Source organism: Neophocaena asiaeorientalis, unplaced genomic scaffold (assembly GCF_003031525.2).
Source record: "Neophocaena asiaeorientalis asiaeorientalis breed wild unplaced genomic scaffold, Neophocaena_asiaeorientalis_V1.1 scaffold230, whole genome shotgun sequence".
NCBI classification, from domain to species: Eukaryota; Metazoa; Chordata; class Mammalia; order Artiodactyla; family Phocoenidae; genus Neophocaena; species Neophocaena asiaeorientalis.
The window spans coordinates 1089819-1108613 of NW_020175186.1; the positions used below are offsets into that span (position 1 = coordinate 1089819).

Sequence of the window (18795 nt, forward strand, 5' to 3'; positions counted from 1 at the left end):
GGCAGCATACTGGGGACCTGAGGTTTGGGATCTTTAGTTGTTGTCAAATATTGTTTTATCATAATTGTGTTTATGATCTTGATAGCTTTTTAAAGACCCTTTAATATCTATCATCAACCTTTTTTTTTCTGATATAAATTTTAAAGTAGATCCAGGTAAACTCTATTCATGCACTGATTTACTATATCGAGTATTTATTGTAAAAGGCACATCTTTTCATTTGAAACAACAATATTAAATGTTTGAGTAAGTTATATGTGGACTTCCAAGTTGCTTTTGACCCCAGCGAGATGGTTGGTGTTTGATGACTAGTTTCACCGTTAGCCTTTATGTGTCTTCTTACATCGAGGGTCTGCTTTGCAAGCTGTTTGTAGGATGAAAGTGCTCAAGGTTGTGTGCATCCGTATGTTTCAAAAATACACTGCTAGCCTCTAGAAGAAAGCTTGTTAAATGCGAAGGTGAATCTCCAAGGATTTATATTTTTGCATTTTGGAGTATTTGAAAATATGATATGCCAGAAAAGAAAGAAATACAAATATATGTTGCAATAGAAGTAAAAAAGATTTGAAAGTATAAAGTTATTGGGAATGGAATAATGTATAAGTTAATCGTGGGAACTAGAACATTCACTTTATGAGGTGCCGGTGCTTCAGTTTTCTCACATGTAAAATGGGGTGATGATGGTGTGTAACTCTGTTACCACATGGAAAGTGGTGCATAGCACTCAGTGAAAGCTGTTGTTGTTATGTGAGGGCATCATTATTATTACTATTATTACTTAAGAGCTAAAATTAATATGATTTGAGCTTATTTTCACTAATACTTTATCTTTTTTTTCTTGTAGGTTCTTGGTCGGGTATAAGAGCCTTATGTACTTACCAACAGTCTTTCTGCTGAGTTCCATTTTTTGGATATTTGTGACTTGGTTCATCTTATTTGTTCCTGATATCCTTCCAGGTTACATTTAAATGCATATCTCATTTTTCTTTTAAAAATTACTAATGCCATTGTTAGAAATTTAGCTACTAGAAGAGATCCAGGGAAAGTAAGTCAAATTTATATTCATTTAATGGTCCTGGTTGAAGATGTTTAATGTTGGAAATCTACTGAATTCTGGAAATGATCTCAGAGTACACTATGGAAACAGCAGGTGTCTAGTATTGATTACTCATAGGAAGGAAACAATATAATGAATTACTGTTTTATTTAGATCCATAAAAATTTGTTGTATTGCCTTGAGATTCTCTTCAAGGTCTGATGGTTCTTTTAACTTGGTCAGCAGTTATAGGTGATGAATAAATCTTCTGGGTACCAGGGTCTCCTGCACAGGAAGAATACTGGAGGAAATATTTCCTCCTCAGCAATGGTCAGTGCAGTGTTGTTACCCAAGGCAGTGATTTTCAGTACACAGTATAAATAAATTTGCATTGCCACCCAAAACATATGTGAAAAAATGTTTCAGAAAACAATAATCCGAATATGTGCTTTACTCTGATATTTTGTTGTTTTATCCTATTCTATTTCCTTTTTAACAAATGCTGGTCATAGCCCATTTATTTCTTTCATGACCTACTAATGGATGGCAGCCCGTAGCTTAAAAAAAAACTCATCTAAGGGATAGGTTTATCACTTGAGGAGCAGGGCCCAGGCCAAGTCTAGTCACCTAGAAGTGGGGATAAGGGTTACTTCTTACTTTATAGTTACTTATAGCTCCCATTGGGAAGGAGGCATTTTCTCCAATTTTTGATGTTCCCACCTCTTTCCAGGCTCCTTTTTCCCCTTCGAAGGACCCTAGGAAGACGTTAAAGTCTTGCTTTCCTTACAGGGTAAGAGAAGAAGGGGTATGGTAGATAGACATGTACCTTTAAGCGTATTCCTTTAGCTCTGTGTTATTTCTCTTTCTAGTAATGACACACTTGAAAAGAAAGAATACTGTTTATGAGAGAGACGCATACACTCAGTTCAAGAATATTTTTTCATAGGAATAAATGTAAAGTGAGAGAGGCATATGAGTTCTCAGAGTGCATCTCCCTTCACTGTATAGCATGTTTTTACTTTAAGGATGCTTTTTATTTCTGAGCATTATCTCTAATATTTTTCAGATTCCTTTAATCTAAATGAATGGCACAGCATACTATGGAGGGCATTTGACTTTTTTCAAAAGATTTTATTACATCTAACCTTTGTCTCATAATTATTGATTTGAGGGCAGCTTTTTAAGCACTAGCCTTATTACCACCACTTAATAAAGGCTTGGATGATATCATAATGTGATACAAAAATACTTTATCACTTGTAGGAGTCCCAAGGCTGGTAAATCCTATGGTAGTTGACATGGTACTGAAAGGGCTGGCTGATACTTTTATATACCAACTCACATGCAGTGGAGTAAGCACAGTTTAAAAATTGTGTTTCTTGATGAATTTTTAAAATGTGAGAAACTCACACTATTTCAAATTTTGCACCTAAAATGTGGTAGTTTTTACATTGAATTATTTCAAATTTGCAGCATTAGTATTAACAAACATGTTACTCCACTGTAGTTTGAAAACCTCAATTACAGAGGTATTTAGTTAGTATTCAGCTTAGTATTCAGTTGAGTTTACTGCTGTTCAATATTTGTGAAGACGTCATTATATCAGAAGAACTGTTTTGATTTCTGTAGCTGGACAGAATCTTAAGAAGTTGGAGTTGACAGGAAGGTATTTTACTCACACGTACAGCATGAAGCCGTTTGTGCTAAGCACCCGTGTGATGCCACTGCTGGTGAGGGCAGGTCGGTCAGTAGGTGGCGCCATCAGATCAGTGTTTTTCAGGCTGAATGCTAAATGCTGTTTGAACTGCCTTGGGTGTGCACTGAGGTGCTGCCCTGGAAAGACCCAGCCTGAGAGTGTAGACTAGCCGTGTTGCCAAGTGTGGATTGCATGGGGCTTCCACTCCCACAGCCACCTTGCCCATCATGAGAAGAGAGTCTAGGAAACTGTGGAAAGAGTATGGTCTTTGGAATCAGACAGAATGAATTGGAGTTGAGGCTTTTTTTTCTTACTAGTTATGTACCATTGGGCAAATAATTTCACTGAGTCTCAGTTTTTCTATAAATTGGAGATAACAGTACCAAGTTCGTGGGGCAGCTGCAAGGACTACTGTGCTAGGATGTCTGTAAGGTGCTGAACATAGTCCCCATTCTGTAAAGAATACCTATTATTTTATTATTATTACTAATTGCTCTTATGAATAAAATCTGTGTGGAAGGCTACATGTTGGGATTAATTTTAAGAGCAGCTCTAGGTTAGCTCCTCAGATGAACAGTTTCTTCTGGTGCCTTTTATATGTTCATCAAATAATGTGTTTATCTTTTATGAGGCAGGTTTGAGAGGAGAGAAGACCTAACTGATGAGTTTGGAAGTAAGATGAGGATTCAGGAAAGAGATGGCGAACCACTGAATGTTACATTTGTGATTCTGTCTCTAGCTGAGTTAAGTTTAAGAAGGATAAATATGTGAAGCCCCTAATACCGGGTTTCAGAGGATCAACGTGTACAAGTAAGCATTGTTCTGGGAATGACATAGGTTCCGGTCAAGTGAAAAAGAACCAGGAGCTTTGACTAAAAACCTAGCATGGGTAGTGATGCAGCTTTCGAGGAAGCCAGTATATAAGGACGATGTGAGTTTCCAAGGAAAAGACATCAGCAATCTCACTGTCTTCTGCCCTGGTCAGGACACAGCTGAGATGTGTTCTTCTAAAAGAGAGCAGGAACAAAGCAGGAACATACCCGGGAGAGCATGTTGTAGGAGGAATGCTGTTGCTGCTTATCCTGGAGGTGTGAGCTCTGCCTTCCCATTTCACGTGTTTGGAAGTCTGTCATTTGGAAGCCAGTGCACTGAATAGAATGAGCACTCAATAATTATTGAACAAATGGGGAAGCAGCTTCTATAGGGTCTATCTATAGGACACCTATAGTGTAGATCTACAGTGTAGAAATAAAGGAGCTAAAGAACGAAAACCAGTTAGTCCAAGTTATAAAAAGGCAGATTTTAGAACCACGTTGAGAAACTTTTTAACTGCAAAAGGGTCACAAGCTAACTGGTGAGGCTGCGATGTCTACAAACAACTATGACCTAAGGGCTAAGTGCTGTAGAGCAAGCATTCTTAGGTTCAGGGAAGGGAGAGAATCCTTTCCCATAGGGAATCAGGAAAGACCTAAAGGGGGAAGGAGGATTTTAAGTTAGGTCTTGAAGGCAGTTAGGACTCGGACGTCCCAAAAATGTGGTTTTAGAAGTAGATGGGGTGAAGTAGGGGGCACTTGAGGGCAATGAACCACACAAAGCAAGGACATGGAAGCAAGGAACGTTTGGCTTTTATGTGAGGGAATGTAGTGCAATTCAGGTTACTTGGAAGGAGAAAAATCCATTGATTCTCCTGGTATTGGTTTTGAAAGTTATTCAGAATAAGAGCCCAAAATTTGGTCCAGTCAATACACATGAGATTATCATGTGATTAAACTGAATGTGTTTTTGAGACTGTATCATGTGTGTTGATCAGGATTTTATGGGAATTAAATTTCAGTTTCACACAACTTTTTTGGATCCTATCTTTCTTAAAGCCAGGCCCATCTGCAGATAAGCAGATAAACTAAACCAACAGGATTCGTCCCTGCCTACCTGAACCAGCTGTGGCTGTGTTGTTTTTTGTGGGCCACAGCAGTGCTTCTCAGACTGTAATGTGCGTGTGCATCCTCGAGGGGTCTTGTTAAAATCCAGAGTCTGCTTCTGCAGGTCTGGGGTGAGGTCTGGAATTCTGCCCTTGTAGCAAGCTTCCAGGTAAAGCCATTCCTGTGGGACCCATGGACCACACTTTGAATAGCAAGCGTTCAGCATTTTATTTTATGGCCACCTTTTCCACTCTGAAGTTTAGCACAAGAACATCTTGGCAACACCTTGGAAGGCAGATACAGTTCCTATGTCAATATAGTGATTTTAATTGGGCAAGGAGAACTGGTTTACTACTGGCAGTATCGGTTTATTACTGCACATTCATTTGTCTTTCCCTGGGGCAGAGTTTTACTTTTTTATACAAAGAATTTGTACCATTTCAAAAACACTTCAAAGTGGGTAATGTTTATCCTTGAAACACTTTATCTTAACTTATCCATAATATCTGCCTTTCCAAATAGTATCTGATTTGTAATCTCTTTGCAAGGAGAGCAGTTTGTTTCTGAATTAACTCAGCCTAATACAGTTACAAGGATTAAGTTATGAAAACTTTCCAGTAGGAAATCTTTGCTAGCATTAATTTAATATATAGGGAAATAGTTTTAGTTGGCCTCTCTGAATTCAGTGGTTTGTTTCTTTGACTAATTTTGTTAAAATGATCAGAAAATACTGTTTTAGATGTGCACAGGAGAGCCACAGTTACACCGTTTAGATATTAATTTATTTGGATCTGGAAGGTTTTTCAATTTTTAGGAGGTTCTTCATATATTATAACTATTCCTATCAATATTTTATGAGTTTCAACTAATGAGAAGAGATTAATTATTAGCCAACTATGAGCAAATTCCTACAGGATTAGAGCATAGAATGGGGCCAGGTTTGAGGGTAGGGATATGTGTACGTAAGGGAAGGTGAGGCTAGAATGCAGAGAGAAGAGACTCTTAGGCACCAGTGATGAACTTTTCTTTCATCATAATTAGGCTGTTCTTACTGGAAGTCTGATATGTTCCTTAACTTTGCTTTAACATTTAGCAGGCACCATTTTCTATTTCGTTTTCATTCTCAGCCTAGTAGCCTTCCTCTACTTTTTCTACAAGACTTGGGCAACTGATCCAGGCTTCACTAAGGCTTCCGAAGAAGAAAGGAAGATGGTGAGCTTTCTCTGTAATGTTACTGATTTTTTTATAGGAGGGTATGGAAACTATAGAGGGTCACGACCATGTTGGTTTTTGTCGTGCCTACGTCTCTAGTGCCTGGGACCTAATAGATGCCCTGTAAATGTGGGATGATTAAAATCAACAAACAGATTTCTCCACTGTCATTTATTTATATGAAAGTTTAAGAACTATTTTTATTTTTTAGTACGGTAATATCCCACTGGGACTTTTTCAGGTATAATTTCTGTCAGTAGATGTGAGCGCCTACTTCTTTATAGTAATACTTAGATAATGATCATACAGTTTAAATTCTCCCATTAAGTACATAGAGGGTATCTAGGCAGGGGTCAAGGAGAGTCCTTCTCCTTACTGGCTGAGAAGAGGCCCCTTCTCTTCCTCAGACATGAAATTGTCAGATGACATGATGTGTCTTCCATTGCTCGTGAATGTTTAGAAGTTGGGGAGACTGTTGTCTTCTATGTTACCTAAAGCCAGTGTTCCTGAAAGACTGCCTTTGGTGCTTTTAACCATCAGTTCTGATGTGTAGGTGGTTTTTGTTCCTTTTTTATGAGTGTATAATGTATGTATTTATTTTTCTCTAGCATATTATAACTGAAAAATCATTGCCATTCATGGAGAAAAGGGAGGGTGTAATTTTTGTGCATTCTAATTTATTGGCTATGGTTGAAAATGCAGCCTTGAAAAGTCACATATTTCAAGCACAGAATGATATGGTGGCAAGTCTTCTAAGTTGCTTTTCTAGCTACCTCAGTTTGAAGAGAGAGCTGTGAGAATGGTATGTAACCGTGCAGCATCCATTCCCCAATAAAACGCAAACGTAAGGTCAAACTTGATGTCTTTCAGAATATCATCACCCTTGCAGAGACCGGCTGTCTGGATTTCAGAACATTTTGTACATCATGTCTTGTGAGTGAGTCTTTTCTTTATAATTTTTTCCCCATCGTAAAAGCAAATTCTTGGTTATATTGCTCATGTAAGCATTTTTCAAACCTTCATGCTATATTTATACACCTTTCTTTTCACCAGGTGTAAAATTTGTTTTTTTTAAATTTTGCATTACTGTCAGAACAGTCTTCTGCCTTGAACATGTGGGAGAATGATGTTTGTAATCTCTTGAAGTTGCCTGTGGTTATATCTCTTTGTGTGTTTTCTTTGCTTTTTCCTGCCATGAAGCATGTGTTAGAACTAACTTGGAGTCAGAGGCTTATGATGACCCTAGAAACCACTTAGTGAAACCTTTGATTTAGCAACTGAAGATTCATAGCCTAAAGGGAGGAAGTAACTTTCCCTAAATTATTGGCAGAACCAGAAGTGTAACTCGGTTCCCTTTTTCTTAGTCCAGGGCTCATTCTGCTGTGTGGTGCTGCCTCTTTTCCCCTTAGTCAGTGTCAGTAAGCTCTGGAATTCAAATCCCTTTTAGTGATGGCCTAATTAGACATGTGGAAGTAAATAGTAATAAGGCATTCCAGAGCCTCTAAGTGAGTTGATGATCGATTTAGGATTATTTGTACCAATGTCGTTATAATTTAGGAATAAGATTTTGCTTTTGATTTGTTACCACTTTGAGATTCTGATTTTTGCTTAGATCTCTCTTAATTGTCCACTTAGATAAGGAAGCCATTAAGGTCACTCCACTGCCATGTGTGCGACTCCTGTGTGGCTCGGTATGATCAACATTGCCTATGGACTGGACGGTGCATCGGTGAGAGGGTCAAGTTTCCATTTACCATTTTGAAGTTCAGCTCTCTTTAGTTATGTGTGTGACTCAGAAAAAGTGGAAAGCATGTAAGGGGTCCATTCTTGCTTGTCAGAGAATCAGCTTTGTGGTCTAACACCTTTGGAACACTGACTCTTGATGTTAATAATAATAATTAATGTCATTTGTATAATATTTTAACATGTATAAAGTACCTTCATATATAGTATCCTTTTTGAACATCAGAGGTTGGTATTATTACCTCCATTTTAGAGTTGAAAAAATAATAAAGGTCAAATTATTTGCTTGAGATCACTTTAGTAGTGCCAGCCTTCCACTCTAGATACCATGTCTTTTCCATATTTTGTGTCTTGTCCCTTTTATTCACCTTCTCTACTTGCCTCTAAGGCTCAGGTAGGTGCTAGAACCAGAGATGGCAGGGGTCTGGAGATTGCCTTCCACCCAGGCAGTGTTCTGATCTGAAGCCCTGGGTTTCCTCCGAGCCGTCGCAGTAAAAGCCAGGGCTTTTTTATGAGGAACTTCAGAGGGACTATGGTCATGGGTCTTCAGGGGAGGCTAAGCATGTATAATCTTGATGAACAGAAGGCTGCCTCAGCTCAGGCAGCTTTCCTCGGTGCATTTTGATGTTCTCCACTGTTCCTAGAGAACAGGTGAAGAGAGAATTCCTGGGCTTCCAGGCTTCGTGTACCCCATCCCACCATAGAGATGAGATGATTGGCATTATAGCAGGCACCTTTGAATGGCAGTGGGAAAACAATAGTATGAGCCCACATATTTTTATCACATTGTGTTTACGTAGTGTTTTCGTATATATCATCCTGTTTGGTTGCCACAGGCCTGTGAAGTAGACAGAAGAGATGTTTTCCCCATATTAAAAGTGAGAACACTGAATCAGAGAAGTTAAATGATGTACCTGTAGTCACACAGCTTGTCATTTGTAAATCTGGGTCTCCTGATTCCAGTGGGTGTTGCTCCTTCTGCTGGGCTTTGCTACCTCAGGAGGAGGTGGGGATGTGATGGTGGCTAAGGAGCTTTTGTGTCATCAGCATCAAAATGCTGCCATCTCCAGCATCAAGGGGGCAGCACGTGCAACAGTGGGGCTTGGTTGCCTGGCCCCCTCACCCCTTCTTTGCTTCTGTAGGCCTTTCTCAGGCCGCAGGTTGCCCCTCTTTTGCTGTGTCAGTCTCCTGCAATATATCTTTTGCCCCTCAGATTTGTTTTCTCTGTTCCCCTGATTAAGTCAGTACTTGATGTCCAGAAGTTGTACTTATATAAACTTATTACACGGAAGGAAGGAAGAGACAGGGTATGACTTGCCCCAAATCCTGCCTCCTCCCTTCCCTCCAGTGCTGTATAGGCCATCCTAGAGCTGTATTTGTTCTATCCAAAAAAGAAATGTCTTCTTTTAGGTAGGTAATGAATAAATATTAGTTTAGTGAACATGGACAATTGAACATGACATATCAGAGCTGTTTGGTTTGGGTTTAATGGTATTTAAAAGCAAAACAACTGCTTATTTCTTTTTTACTTTGGTGAAGGCCTTTGACAGGGAAGTGGTTCAATAAGGTCTTGATCTGGAAAATCATTGGAAGAAAGTATTAAACATGTTTTTCTTTTTGATGTAGGTTTTGGCAACCATCATTATTACATATTCTTCTTATTTTTCCTTTCCATCGTGTGTGACTGGATTATATATGAATCTTTCATCTGTAAGTATAAATTTTTCTTATAGCAAACTTATGCACCCGCACTCACATATACTTTTTCTTGTAAACTGTTGTATCTCACATTCCGGCTGGATGACTATAAACCATACCCTAATAAAAATGAAACAAATGTCTCTAAGACTCTCTCAGCATTGGGAAGCTGCAGGAAGTGCTAGAAGAGGTTAGTTGTCAGTAGTTTGGAAGAGATTCTACTCTAAAGTGACCTTGATAAATTTGAGAAGTGGTCAGAAATAGAGATTCATTTAAGGTAAGTGCAGATTTATCTCCCAGAGAAATGAGTAAAAATCAGGTAGGTGTTCAAGTACAAAGCAAGGGAAGTGATACGTAAATAAACTAGGAAAAAAAAAAGGTTGGTGCTAGAGAGGTTGTGGGAGGGAGGTGGAGGTGGTCATAGTAATTAAGGAACAAAACTGAAAGCTCATGCCATTTGACAGATGTCAAGTCACAACTTAGAACTGATGGGAAAACAGTAACAATGATCGAAAGGTCGGAAATAATAACTTGGAAGAAAACATTAACTCACTTATTCTGCATCCCTGAGAAAGGCAAATAACTTTTCAACAGCAGTGCAGAAGGGCATTGAGGGGGTCTCATGTAGGGAGTGACGTTGAGCTGTTCCAAGGTGAGCGACTAAGAGCAGGGTTTAAATTGAAGCAGGGAGGATTTTGGTTAGCTCTTAAGAATTGCATGACTATGCTTTTCAGACCTTGGAATAGGTTACCTAACCAGAAACACTGTGCTTGTAGTTTATTTTGACTTTATTTGTTTAACTGTTTATTATTCATTTATTCTGAAGGTTTTAGGAGAATTTGGATCTAGAGGCAGAGGCTTTGCTGCTGATCTGTTTCCATCCACCCTCCTGTTGTATTCATGCTTAAGTCTTAGATTTTGCCAGTAGAATACTAGTTTGTTGCTTGAGCTAAAATGTGAAATGATTCAGGAAGACGTGGAAAGTTTTTTCCTACAATTTTTCTTTTCCCCTTAGCATCCCAAGTCCCACCACACCTTACACTCCCCATCCCACTCACCCACTGGCTTTCTCTAATTTAAATTTTGTTTAGTTTTTGAAAGACAGTTCCTCCTGTGCTGTCCCCAGCCTCCCAGATCTCTTCTCCAGAAACATCCAGTATTACAAGTTTTGTTTTGTTTAGGGTTTCATGTTTAGAGATTGTTAATTAAAATCTACGAAATGATCTATTTTTAGCCCTGCCGTAGGCATGGAGGGGGTCTCAGTTACCTTGTCAGCCCTTCTCCGTACCAGACACCTTTGGTGTCTCTGATCACTAGGGAATGCTTTTGTAGCTCAGTGTAACTGCCACCATCTCAAATGGACCTAAGTCAGAAGGTTGTGATCCCTGATCTCAGTTCTTGTCAAAGGCCATCGGAAGTCCTAAGCATTGAAATTTTAAAACCTCCTAGATTACGTCCTGTGCTGTAAGAAATAAAAGATTTTTTTGACAGTACTGCTTTCTGTCGAAAGAGCTGCCTTTTTAAGGCCTGAGAATAAAGCATATTCCTGGAAAACCTTTTTAAGCTGGCCCATGGACCAACTTGTCCCTTGGACTTGATCCTCGGGGAGAGGAGCCAGATTTTACACCACTCTTGTCTCTCCCCATTCTCTCTCTTCACTAAAAATAGTCATCTTTGTGTGGTGGCTATGTCCAGCATACAACTGTATTGATAAGGACAGAAGTAATTTTCCATCACATTCATTCTTTCCAAGTTGCTTCCTTATTACATGCGTTTGGTTCTTCCCTCCTCTTTGTCTTTATTCTCTGGCTCTGAACCAATTTTTGTATCACGTTTTTTTGTTTCTTAGGAACAGTGCCACCTTACATTTCCTAACAGCTGTATAGACTAACTGAACGTGTTTTGTTACTTTTATCCCATTTATATTTCTTTACACTGAATGCACGCATCCTGTCATTTACCGTTATTTCACAGACAGCAGAAACGAACTTGTGCTCCATTTTTCTAACGAGGCCCCATTGTCATCCCACCTTCTTTGTTTCTCATTAACGCTCCTCCTCGTGGGATCCGGTTCCAGCTACTCTGACTCTGTGCAGCCTCCATGCATTTCCCCTTTTGTGAGGTCTGTTTTCAGGGTGGACAGTGAGTCACTCAAAGTGTCAGCATCCTGCAAGTTACAGGGAGAAAGATTTTAGATCATTGTTAGAAAGAACCTTGTAACTGTCAGAGTTGCTTGAAGATGAAAATGATTGACCTGGAGCAATATGCGTTCCCTGTCATTAGCCAGTGACCACCTGATAAGAATGTATTGTTAGTACATATTAGACTGTTATATTGCATAACATAATGTATGTGGCCATTTGCAGCCATATCTTTGATAAATCTGAAATCAGTCCTATGAAAATTTCCATTCAAAGTCATGCTGTGTTATCAGAAAAATTCCCAGAAGGGAGCAGTAGAAATCCATAAGCTGAAAGAAAGTAGATACTCTTTCCCACTCAGCAGCTGTTTCCTCTGCCTGCTGTTGGAAATTGTATTCTTTTTTTTGTTATATCACGGACATGGAATGCATCTTTCTTTGCAGTCCTAATGAGAAGCTCTAAAGAAAGTGTAATTTACCTTAAGTTTTTTACCTTGATTGTTACTCTATGATGATTGCCCTTAGAATTCTTCTGGCGTACATTCATGAAAGGTGGTTGGAAATCAAATGAGACTCAAAAAGAAAAAATGGACAGACCGTTGATAGTTAAGTCATGGACTCATTTTCTTCCTGTCCCAGGAGCTCTTAAGTGCTGCTTTGGGAAAATGTCTGAAACTACTTATCAGATTGTCAGAGGCATTTATGAAACCTCAAGGTGCAAATCTACACAATTCTTATTTCCTTGTCCCTTATGAATGCGCATGATGCCTGTTTAAAGTCATTGGTTTTACATAACCTTGAGGATCTGTTCCCTTGTTTCTGCTGCTTCCTACCTGTGTTCTTACTGCTGCTCTTGGCTGTGGTTAGGGGGTCAATATCATGAAGACCATAGTGAAGGCCTCACTTTTGATTGGCATGTAAATAGATGTTCCTGGGGAAAAACTGAGCTGCGACCATATGAATCTTATTCTCTGTTCTTTTCCTAGGGGTGTCTGACTCATGAGTTCTCTCACCTGGCATTTCTACCCCTGCAGGATTAATTATGGTCCCAGTGCAGAAGTACACCCAGTAACTGCTTGCTGTAGGCTGTGGTGCAGTGGTATCTAGGTGCTTATAGGATTTCTTGTGCCCACAGGAATGGCCTGTTGATCTGAACCCTTAGTAAGAGTTTATATTCTGTTCTGTAATAGACCCTTATCTTGCTGTAACATGGATAAGATAGAGAATTTTCTAGGACAAATATTTATTAAATATATAATCATTCCCAGTTATCAAGTCCTTGAACAATTAACTTCTGGCCAGTGTATTTTATACTGAATATGCTAATTTTAGTGATGATTTTATAGACCTTTTTTGCTTTTATTCCCTCATTGCCAACTACCCATGCAGTATTATCTAGCCTTAACAGTGAGGTATCTTTTTTTTTTTAACCTTTGTTGAGCTGACATTTATTTGGAAGATAAAATCTTGAAGTTGAGTTCTGGTCTGTGCCATCATGTCTTACTTTCTCTTCTCCCTAAACAGAACTGCAGTGATTTTTATCTTCTTGAGGAATGATCACTAGTTTGTTGCCTTTTTAAATAATGGGTTCCTTTTTTGTGAATTCACAGATTGGTCAAATCATTGTGTCACAACATTCAAAGCAGATGGACTGTGGACCTACCTCAATCAGATTGTGGCCTGTTCCCCTTGGGTCGTATATATCTTCACGTTAGCAACTTTCCATTTCTCATGGTCAACGTTCTTATTACTAACTCAGCTCTTTCAGGTATTTATCTTCTTATAATGCCTTTGAGTAAAATTTCCAATACCCCATAGTGAGATAGAAAGACTAGAATTTCAAATCAGAAGACTTAGATTTGAGTTCCACTTCTGTCACTTACTCTGTGGGTCTGGGCATGTCATTTGACTCCCGAATTTCAGTTTCCTTGTCTGTAAAATGGGGATAATAATGCCTGTCTACTCTCGCAGGATGGTTTAAAGGTTAGAGTAATAAGGTGTTAGTGTAGCCCTAGGATTTATCTAATCTGACCTCTTTTACAGATAGAGGTACAGAGAGGTGAATTGAATTGCTCAAGGTCACCCAGTGAGTGGCAAAATCAGAACTGGAAACTTAGGTCTTATGACAGTTCATTTCAAGGGGTTTTTCCATCATATAATTAAATTATATGGCATATGAAAGCATGGTATAAACTGTAAAGCATTGTGCAAATGTGAGATGATTATGTTCCCTCACTTTTCCCAGGCCTGTTTGTTATCCTTCTTATTATGCAGTACTTAAGTGGATGGAAGTGGGGAAGAAATGAAAGATGCATCACTAACCAACAGACATGGCAATTACACTTGCAGAGTAGGTCGTGACCGTTAGAGAGCTCATGCTCCGGGGCAGTAGCCACCACCTTCAGCTTTCTGTGAAGCTCCTGTCCCCTCCCTGCTGCCTGCCTTCCCTTACGAGCATAACCTCATTCTCATTGTTGCTACGGCCTGCCCCCGTGGAATGGACAGCCGTGATCATCTGAGCCGGTTATTGCCAGAGCTTAGATCATTAGAGCATTACTCAGCAAAAGCAAGGTGTATTCCATTTTTATGGGGGAGTAACCAATTCTGCAATAATAAAAAATAAAGTAAGAAAAAGGGGGGAAAAGGCTAAGGAAAGGAATTAAGCTAATAATACTGGCTGAACTGAGGTTTCTGAATAATACCCATCCTAGTCTCCTGTCTGACATCTACAGACTCAGGCAGTAAGAATGGATATTAGCATCAATGATTATTGATATTATAATCATTTGTAATACCTAATATTTATATATGCTTTACGTATTCCAAAGCACTTTCCCGTCAATGGCCTCACAGACATTTGAGCTGGAGTCTGTGCCAAAGTCGTGTTTCCATTTTATGGATGAGAAAACTAAACCTAAGAGATGTTGAGTGCCTTACTTATGGCCATAGGGCTCAGTCAGAGGTGGAGTTAGAAGCAGAACCTAAGATTTGGGACATCAGTTCTAATTCTCTTTCTTCTTTCCTGGACTCTTAGAATAAGTACATTTGAGGCTATAATATCTTTACTTTTTAAATGAAAGTTTGTTTATACTCTCTGAGGCAGGAAAGTGGACTCAAAATTTTGGATAGTTTTCAAAAACAGGAATTCAGAGTAAAGTTGTTTTCTTAATAAACAAGACAATCCAGTTATTTAAAGCCTTTCGTTTCCTGAGTGCTCAGGTGAGTCATGGTTTTGACCGTAGGGAGTCAAACTGAGCACATAGACGGCTGGCAAGGACCATGGGATTTATTCTCACACTGACTGAGGTGTCCACCCCAGTTCTGCCACTTTCTAAGCTGTGTGGCCTTGGACCAGTTACTTCGTCTCTGTCAGCCTGTGCACTGGATCATGTTAACTATCGCAAATCCTTAGAGAATTCGATGAGGACGCTGTGATAATCTCTGTCTTACAGATAAGGAACTTGATGTTTGAATTATTTTGAGGATTAGGTGAGATAGCTTAGTGAATAATACTGGTTTTAATGATTTGAGAGTTTTTAAAGTTACCTTAATTCTTACACTTCCCCAAATTTATGGATTTAAATGTTCTTCACTTCAGATTAACTTTTTTATTTGGCCCTTTTCAAAGAGACACTAAGAAGCGTATAGAGGTTGAGATAATTGCATTAATACTGACCTTATGTTGTTTGATTCACCTGGAAGTTGAATGCTGAATGTGTTGAGAATCTAAACATGGCCATAAGCCACAGCTTGAATTACTAAACCAATCATTTCACGACTGAGTCAATGCACTCTGCTTTCTTGAAGGTTAATAAAAGTCAGACAATCAAAAAAAAAAAAAAATGCCCAGCTACTAGATTTACATAGGAGTCTTGTTTTGAGCTGCTCTGTCCTTGCCCTCACCGTGATCATTGGTTAGCAATCCAGGTGATGTTGCCTTTAGGGGAGAAGTGAATGTTTGCCAGTGTCCTGTGATGCGTTGCCAAGAGTGATGAGCCTCGATGTGGTGGTGTTTTTCATGTACCTTCCCACCTTCATTTTCAGATTGCTTTTCTGGGCCTGACCTCTCATGAGAGAACCAGCCTGCTGAAGCAGAGCAGGCACATGAAACAGACGTTGTCCCTCAGGAGGACCCCGTACAAGTGAGTGAGACCTATTCTGCCCACTGAGCTGGTGGAAGGTGCTGGCCTCGCCATTGGTTTCCCGACCTAGTGTCACCACCCACAGCCCTGCTGCCATCCTCTAACTGGCTGACGGAGTTGAACCTCTTCTTTCTTGGAAGCCTCAGTGACAGGAGATGAGTGGTAAGGTCATGAGCCCCAAGGTGGTAAGATTTAGTCTACTGGACTCGGCACAAACAGTAAGTGACTTTGAAGTTTTGCCAAGATGGGCGATCTCTTCAGTCAAGCCACATGGTCACAAGGTTGCATATTGCTGGCATGAAGTCAGCGTGAGATAACTAAGCACATGGCTGAGAAAGCCAGCCACGGGGCTCTCTGTAGAAAGCGTTAGATTGTGAGCTTTGCCAGGATTTTCAACCTGACTTTCTATCACCAGTAATTCTTTTAGCCTGATGTTTAAAGTGCCCACCTGTGTCAGGGAAAAGTTGCTTTTTCAGGTTTGGGATATGTTTTCCCCAGAGCACTGGTTGTGTAAAACCTGTCCCCAGCTGAAAATGAGAGTGTTTGTAGGATTGCTGTCATCTTATGAGATGAGAGATCAGGGTTTGAAGCTTATCTTCCTGTCAGATATGTCGGGATCTTGGAGGCTGAGAGCGCTGCAGAGGTGACCCAGTGCCCTCTAGGGATTTGACTGCTCACTGCATATCTCATGAGCAGTCTATTTTAATGCACACTCATGGTACAAGATGAAACTGTTAGGCTGTTAGACAAGGAAATCAGAGCCTGGGATATGACTATGATGTGTGTTTAGAGGAGAGAAATTGACTTAATTGGGAAGAGGCGGCCAAAGCGATGGAGTGTAGAGAGTCGTGTTAAGCTTGTGATGATTGTTTCAGACTGGCAGTGATAATAAAATCCCTTTCTCAGTGACTTAACCAGAGGAATATTTACTCCACCGAAGTGCGGACCTCTCTGTGATAGAGGTGGAATTTTAAGCTGAGCCTTGAAAGGTGTGGGGTGGGGAGCAGGAAGGAAGGGCATCCTGAGCCCTGGAGGAGTGTCTGAATAAAGGGCCAGAGGTGAGAGAGTTGGGGCGTTTGGGGGAATTGCTAAGACATGGCAGCATTACTGGAGGAACTAAAGGTAAAGCCTTGGAGCCACTTTGAAACTAGCTTCCAAAGATTTGTCTTATTGTCTTCCCCTAAGTTACTTCTACTCACTAGCCAGCTCTTGAACTGGGCCCTGTCGGTCCCCAGCACGCCTCCCTGCTTCCACTCCATCAGTTCGTGTGGGCAGCCCCCTGCCTGGGAAGCTACCTTCTTAGCAGCCTTGGAAATTTCTTGACCACTCTCAGTAACCAGCAGCAGTGGCACATGCACCCTCACACACAGGTGTTCCGATGTGTTTAAGACGTTGGGTTAGGCACTTGAAAGATGGGGCATATGCCTAAAAATGAGTATTCATGATAACTGGAACAGACAGTAGCATTCAGGAATTTAATGGAGGAAAAAATGATGCTGAAGATATGTAGTCAGGAAGGCTCCAAAGGGGAAGTGGGCCTTGACCTGGGCCTTGAGAACTGGTAGGGCTTAAAAGGATAAGGGTGTTACCTGATGGAAGAGTAGGGGAATGTGGGTTCCAGGGTAGAAGAATGGCCCATGCAGTTGTGATCATGAGAAAAATAAAGCCAGAGTAGCTATAACAAAAGATGAGTTTGGAGCATCAATACCTGAGGAGTCCTGGGCTTTATTGTATAGGGCTGTGAGTACGAAGATGAGGGACTTGGCTTTGAGCCTCTGGGCAGAGGAATGTTGTTAAAGGGTTTTGACTGGGAGGCTAGGGGCTATGAATATATCAAGTGTTTGGAGGACCAGTCTCCAGTATGTAGGAAGAATTAGAAGGAATTGAGACAAAGACACCATTTAGAGTTTCTTAGAATTCGAAGAATCCCATCTTGTTGATCATAGTTTTTCTGGCCTGTCTGTCCTTTGAGATAGTCCAAGTCTGAATTAGAGCAGTGGGAATGGAAAGAAAGAAACTTAATGATGGCAGTGACTGTTCTAGTCAGTGGGGACCCAAAATGAACTTGAGTTGCTGGGCACAAGCCAGGGAATCTCAAAATAGGGATTCAGGTCCAGAAATGGAACTGGGCTTCAGTTTTAAGGGCCATAAATTCAAGACTGTCTGATTCACCTCTAGATTCCCTGCAGGATCTTGGAAGGATGTATACTGTAAATTCTCAGTGAATGTTTATGGTTTGAATGAATGTTTGTCAAATGCTAACAGGAAATGTAGTAAGACGTGTTCTCTTTCTTTCTTGGCAGCCTTGGGTTCACACAGAACCTCGCGGATTTCTTTCAGTGTGGCTGCTTTGGCTTGGTCAAGCCCTGTGCAGTAGACTGGACGTCACAGTACACCATGGTCTTTCACCCAGCTAAGGAGAAAGTTCTTCGCTCAGTGTGAAGAAAAGCAACCCACAACTCTCACTCTGATTTGTTTGTATTTATGTTGATGCCCTGTGGTCTGCAAGTGAAGTGAAGATTTAGAGTTCACCTAAGCCCAAAGGAAAACACAGGTGGTTTTTAAAGCATTTGGTAAAAACAGAAGTTCTCGAGAAAGGCTTACACTTTTTCAGACTTAGTAAGATGGACTGTTTCTGAACAATCTTGGCAGACATCTAAAAAAAAAAACTTTTATATTTTTCACAAGAAAATGCAAGTTCCTTCTTTTTTTTTTTTTTTTTGGAGATAATATTCACCAATTATCGAGAAAATGTGGTATTTTCAGATACTTTTATTGGCTGTTTCAAAATAGTATTATTCTTTAAACTTGTAATTTTTGATAAATTATTTGTCTTTGTTTTATCTATAAATATGTAAAAAAATATTTAAATAGATGTACCTGTTTTGCTTTCACACTTAATAAAAATATTTTTTTGTAGTTGAGACTTAGTTTCTGACACTTGACACTTCTTGAATCTTAAATTGAGAAAAGGTATATATAGGATGTGAAGAAAAATTCCCAAATTCCAGGAATGAGCTGAGATCACTTTTAGTAGCAATAGCAAGATTTAATTTTGTTTTCCGTTTTGCTTAGAAAATTGAACGGGAAATCTTAAAGATTAATTACAATTTTTACTTAGTACCCTTAAAATATTCGACTGGTGTGATTGTAATTGCTCATTTTCTTTGTTCTGGAAGAAATGCTAATTCAACTTGAACTCTTGGTAT

The 18795-nt window shown here is 39.8% G+C and overlaps 1 protein-coding gene across 3 annotated transcripts in view; it reads left to right on the forward strand.

Moving 5' to 3' along the window:
- ZDHHC13 (zDHHC palmitoyltransferase 13) overlaps nt 1-18512 on the forward strand; it is a 47755-nt gene extending 29243 nt beyond the window's left edge. For 2 of the 3 annotated variants that reach the window (XM_024764725.1, XM_024764724.1), the window contains 8 exons: nt 845-945; nt 5739-5863; nt 6734-6796; nt 7499-7592; nt 9233-9316; nt 13055-13212; nt 15489-15586; nt 17890-18475. In XM_024764725.1, coding sequence (XP_024620493.1) covers nt 845-945; nt 5739-5863; nt 6734-6796; nt 7499-7592; nt 9233-9316; nt 13055-13212; nt 15489-15586; nt 17890-18028 — 862 coding nt within the window. In that variant the 3' untranslated portion in view covers nt 18029-18475. Of the gene's footprint in view, nt 1-844; nt 946-5738; nt 5864-6733; nt 6797-7498; nt 7593-9232; nt 9317-13054; nt 13213-15488; nt 15587-17889 lie in introns of all 3 variants that reach the window. The other variant, XM_024764723.1, reaches the window with a different exon arrangement.
- The last annotated feature ends 283 nt before the right edge of the window (nt 18513-18795 follow it).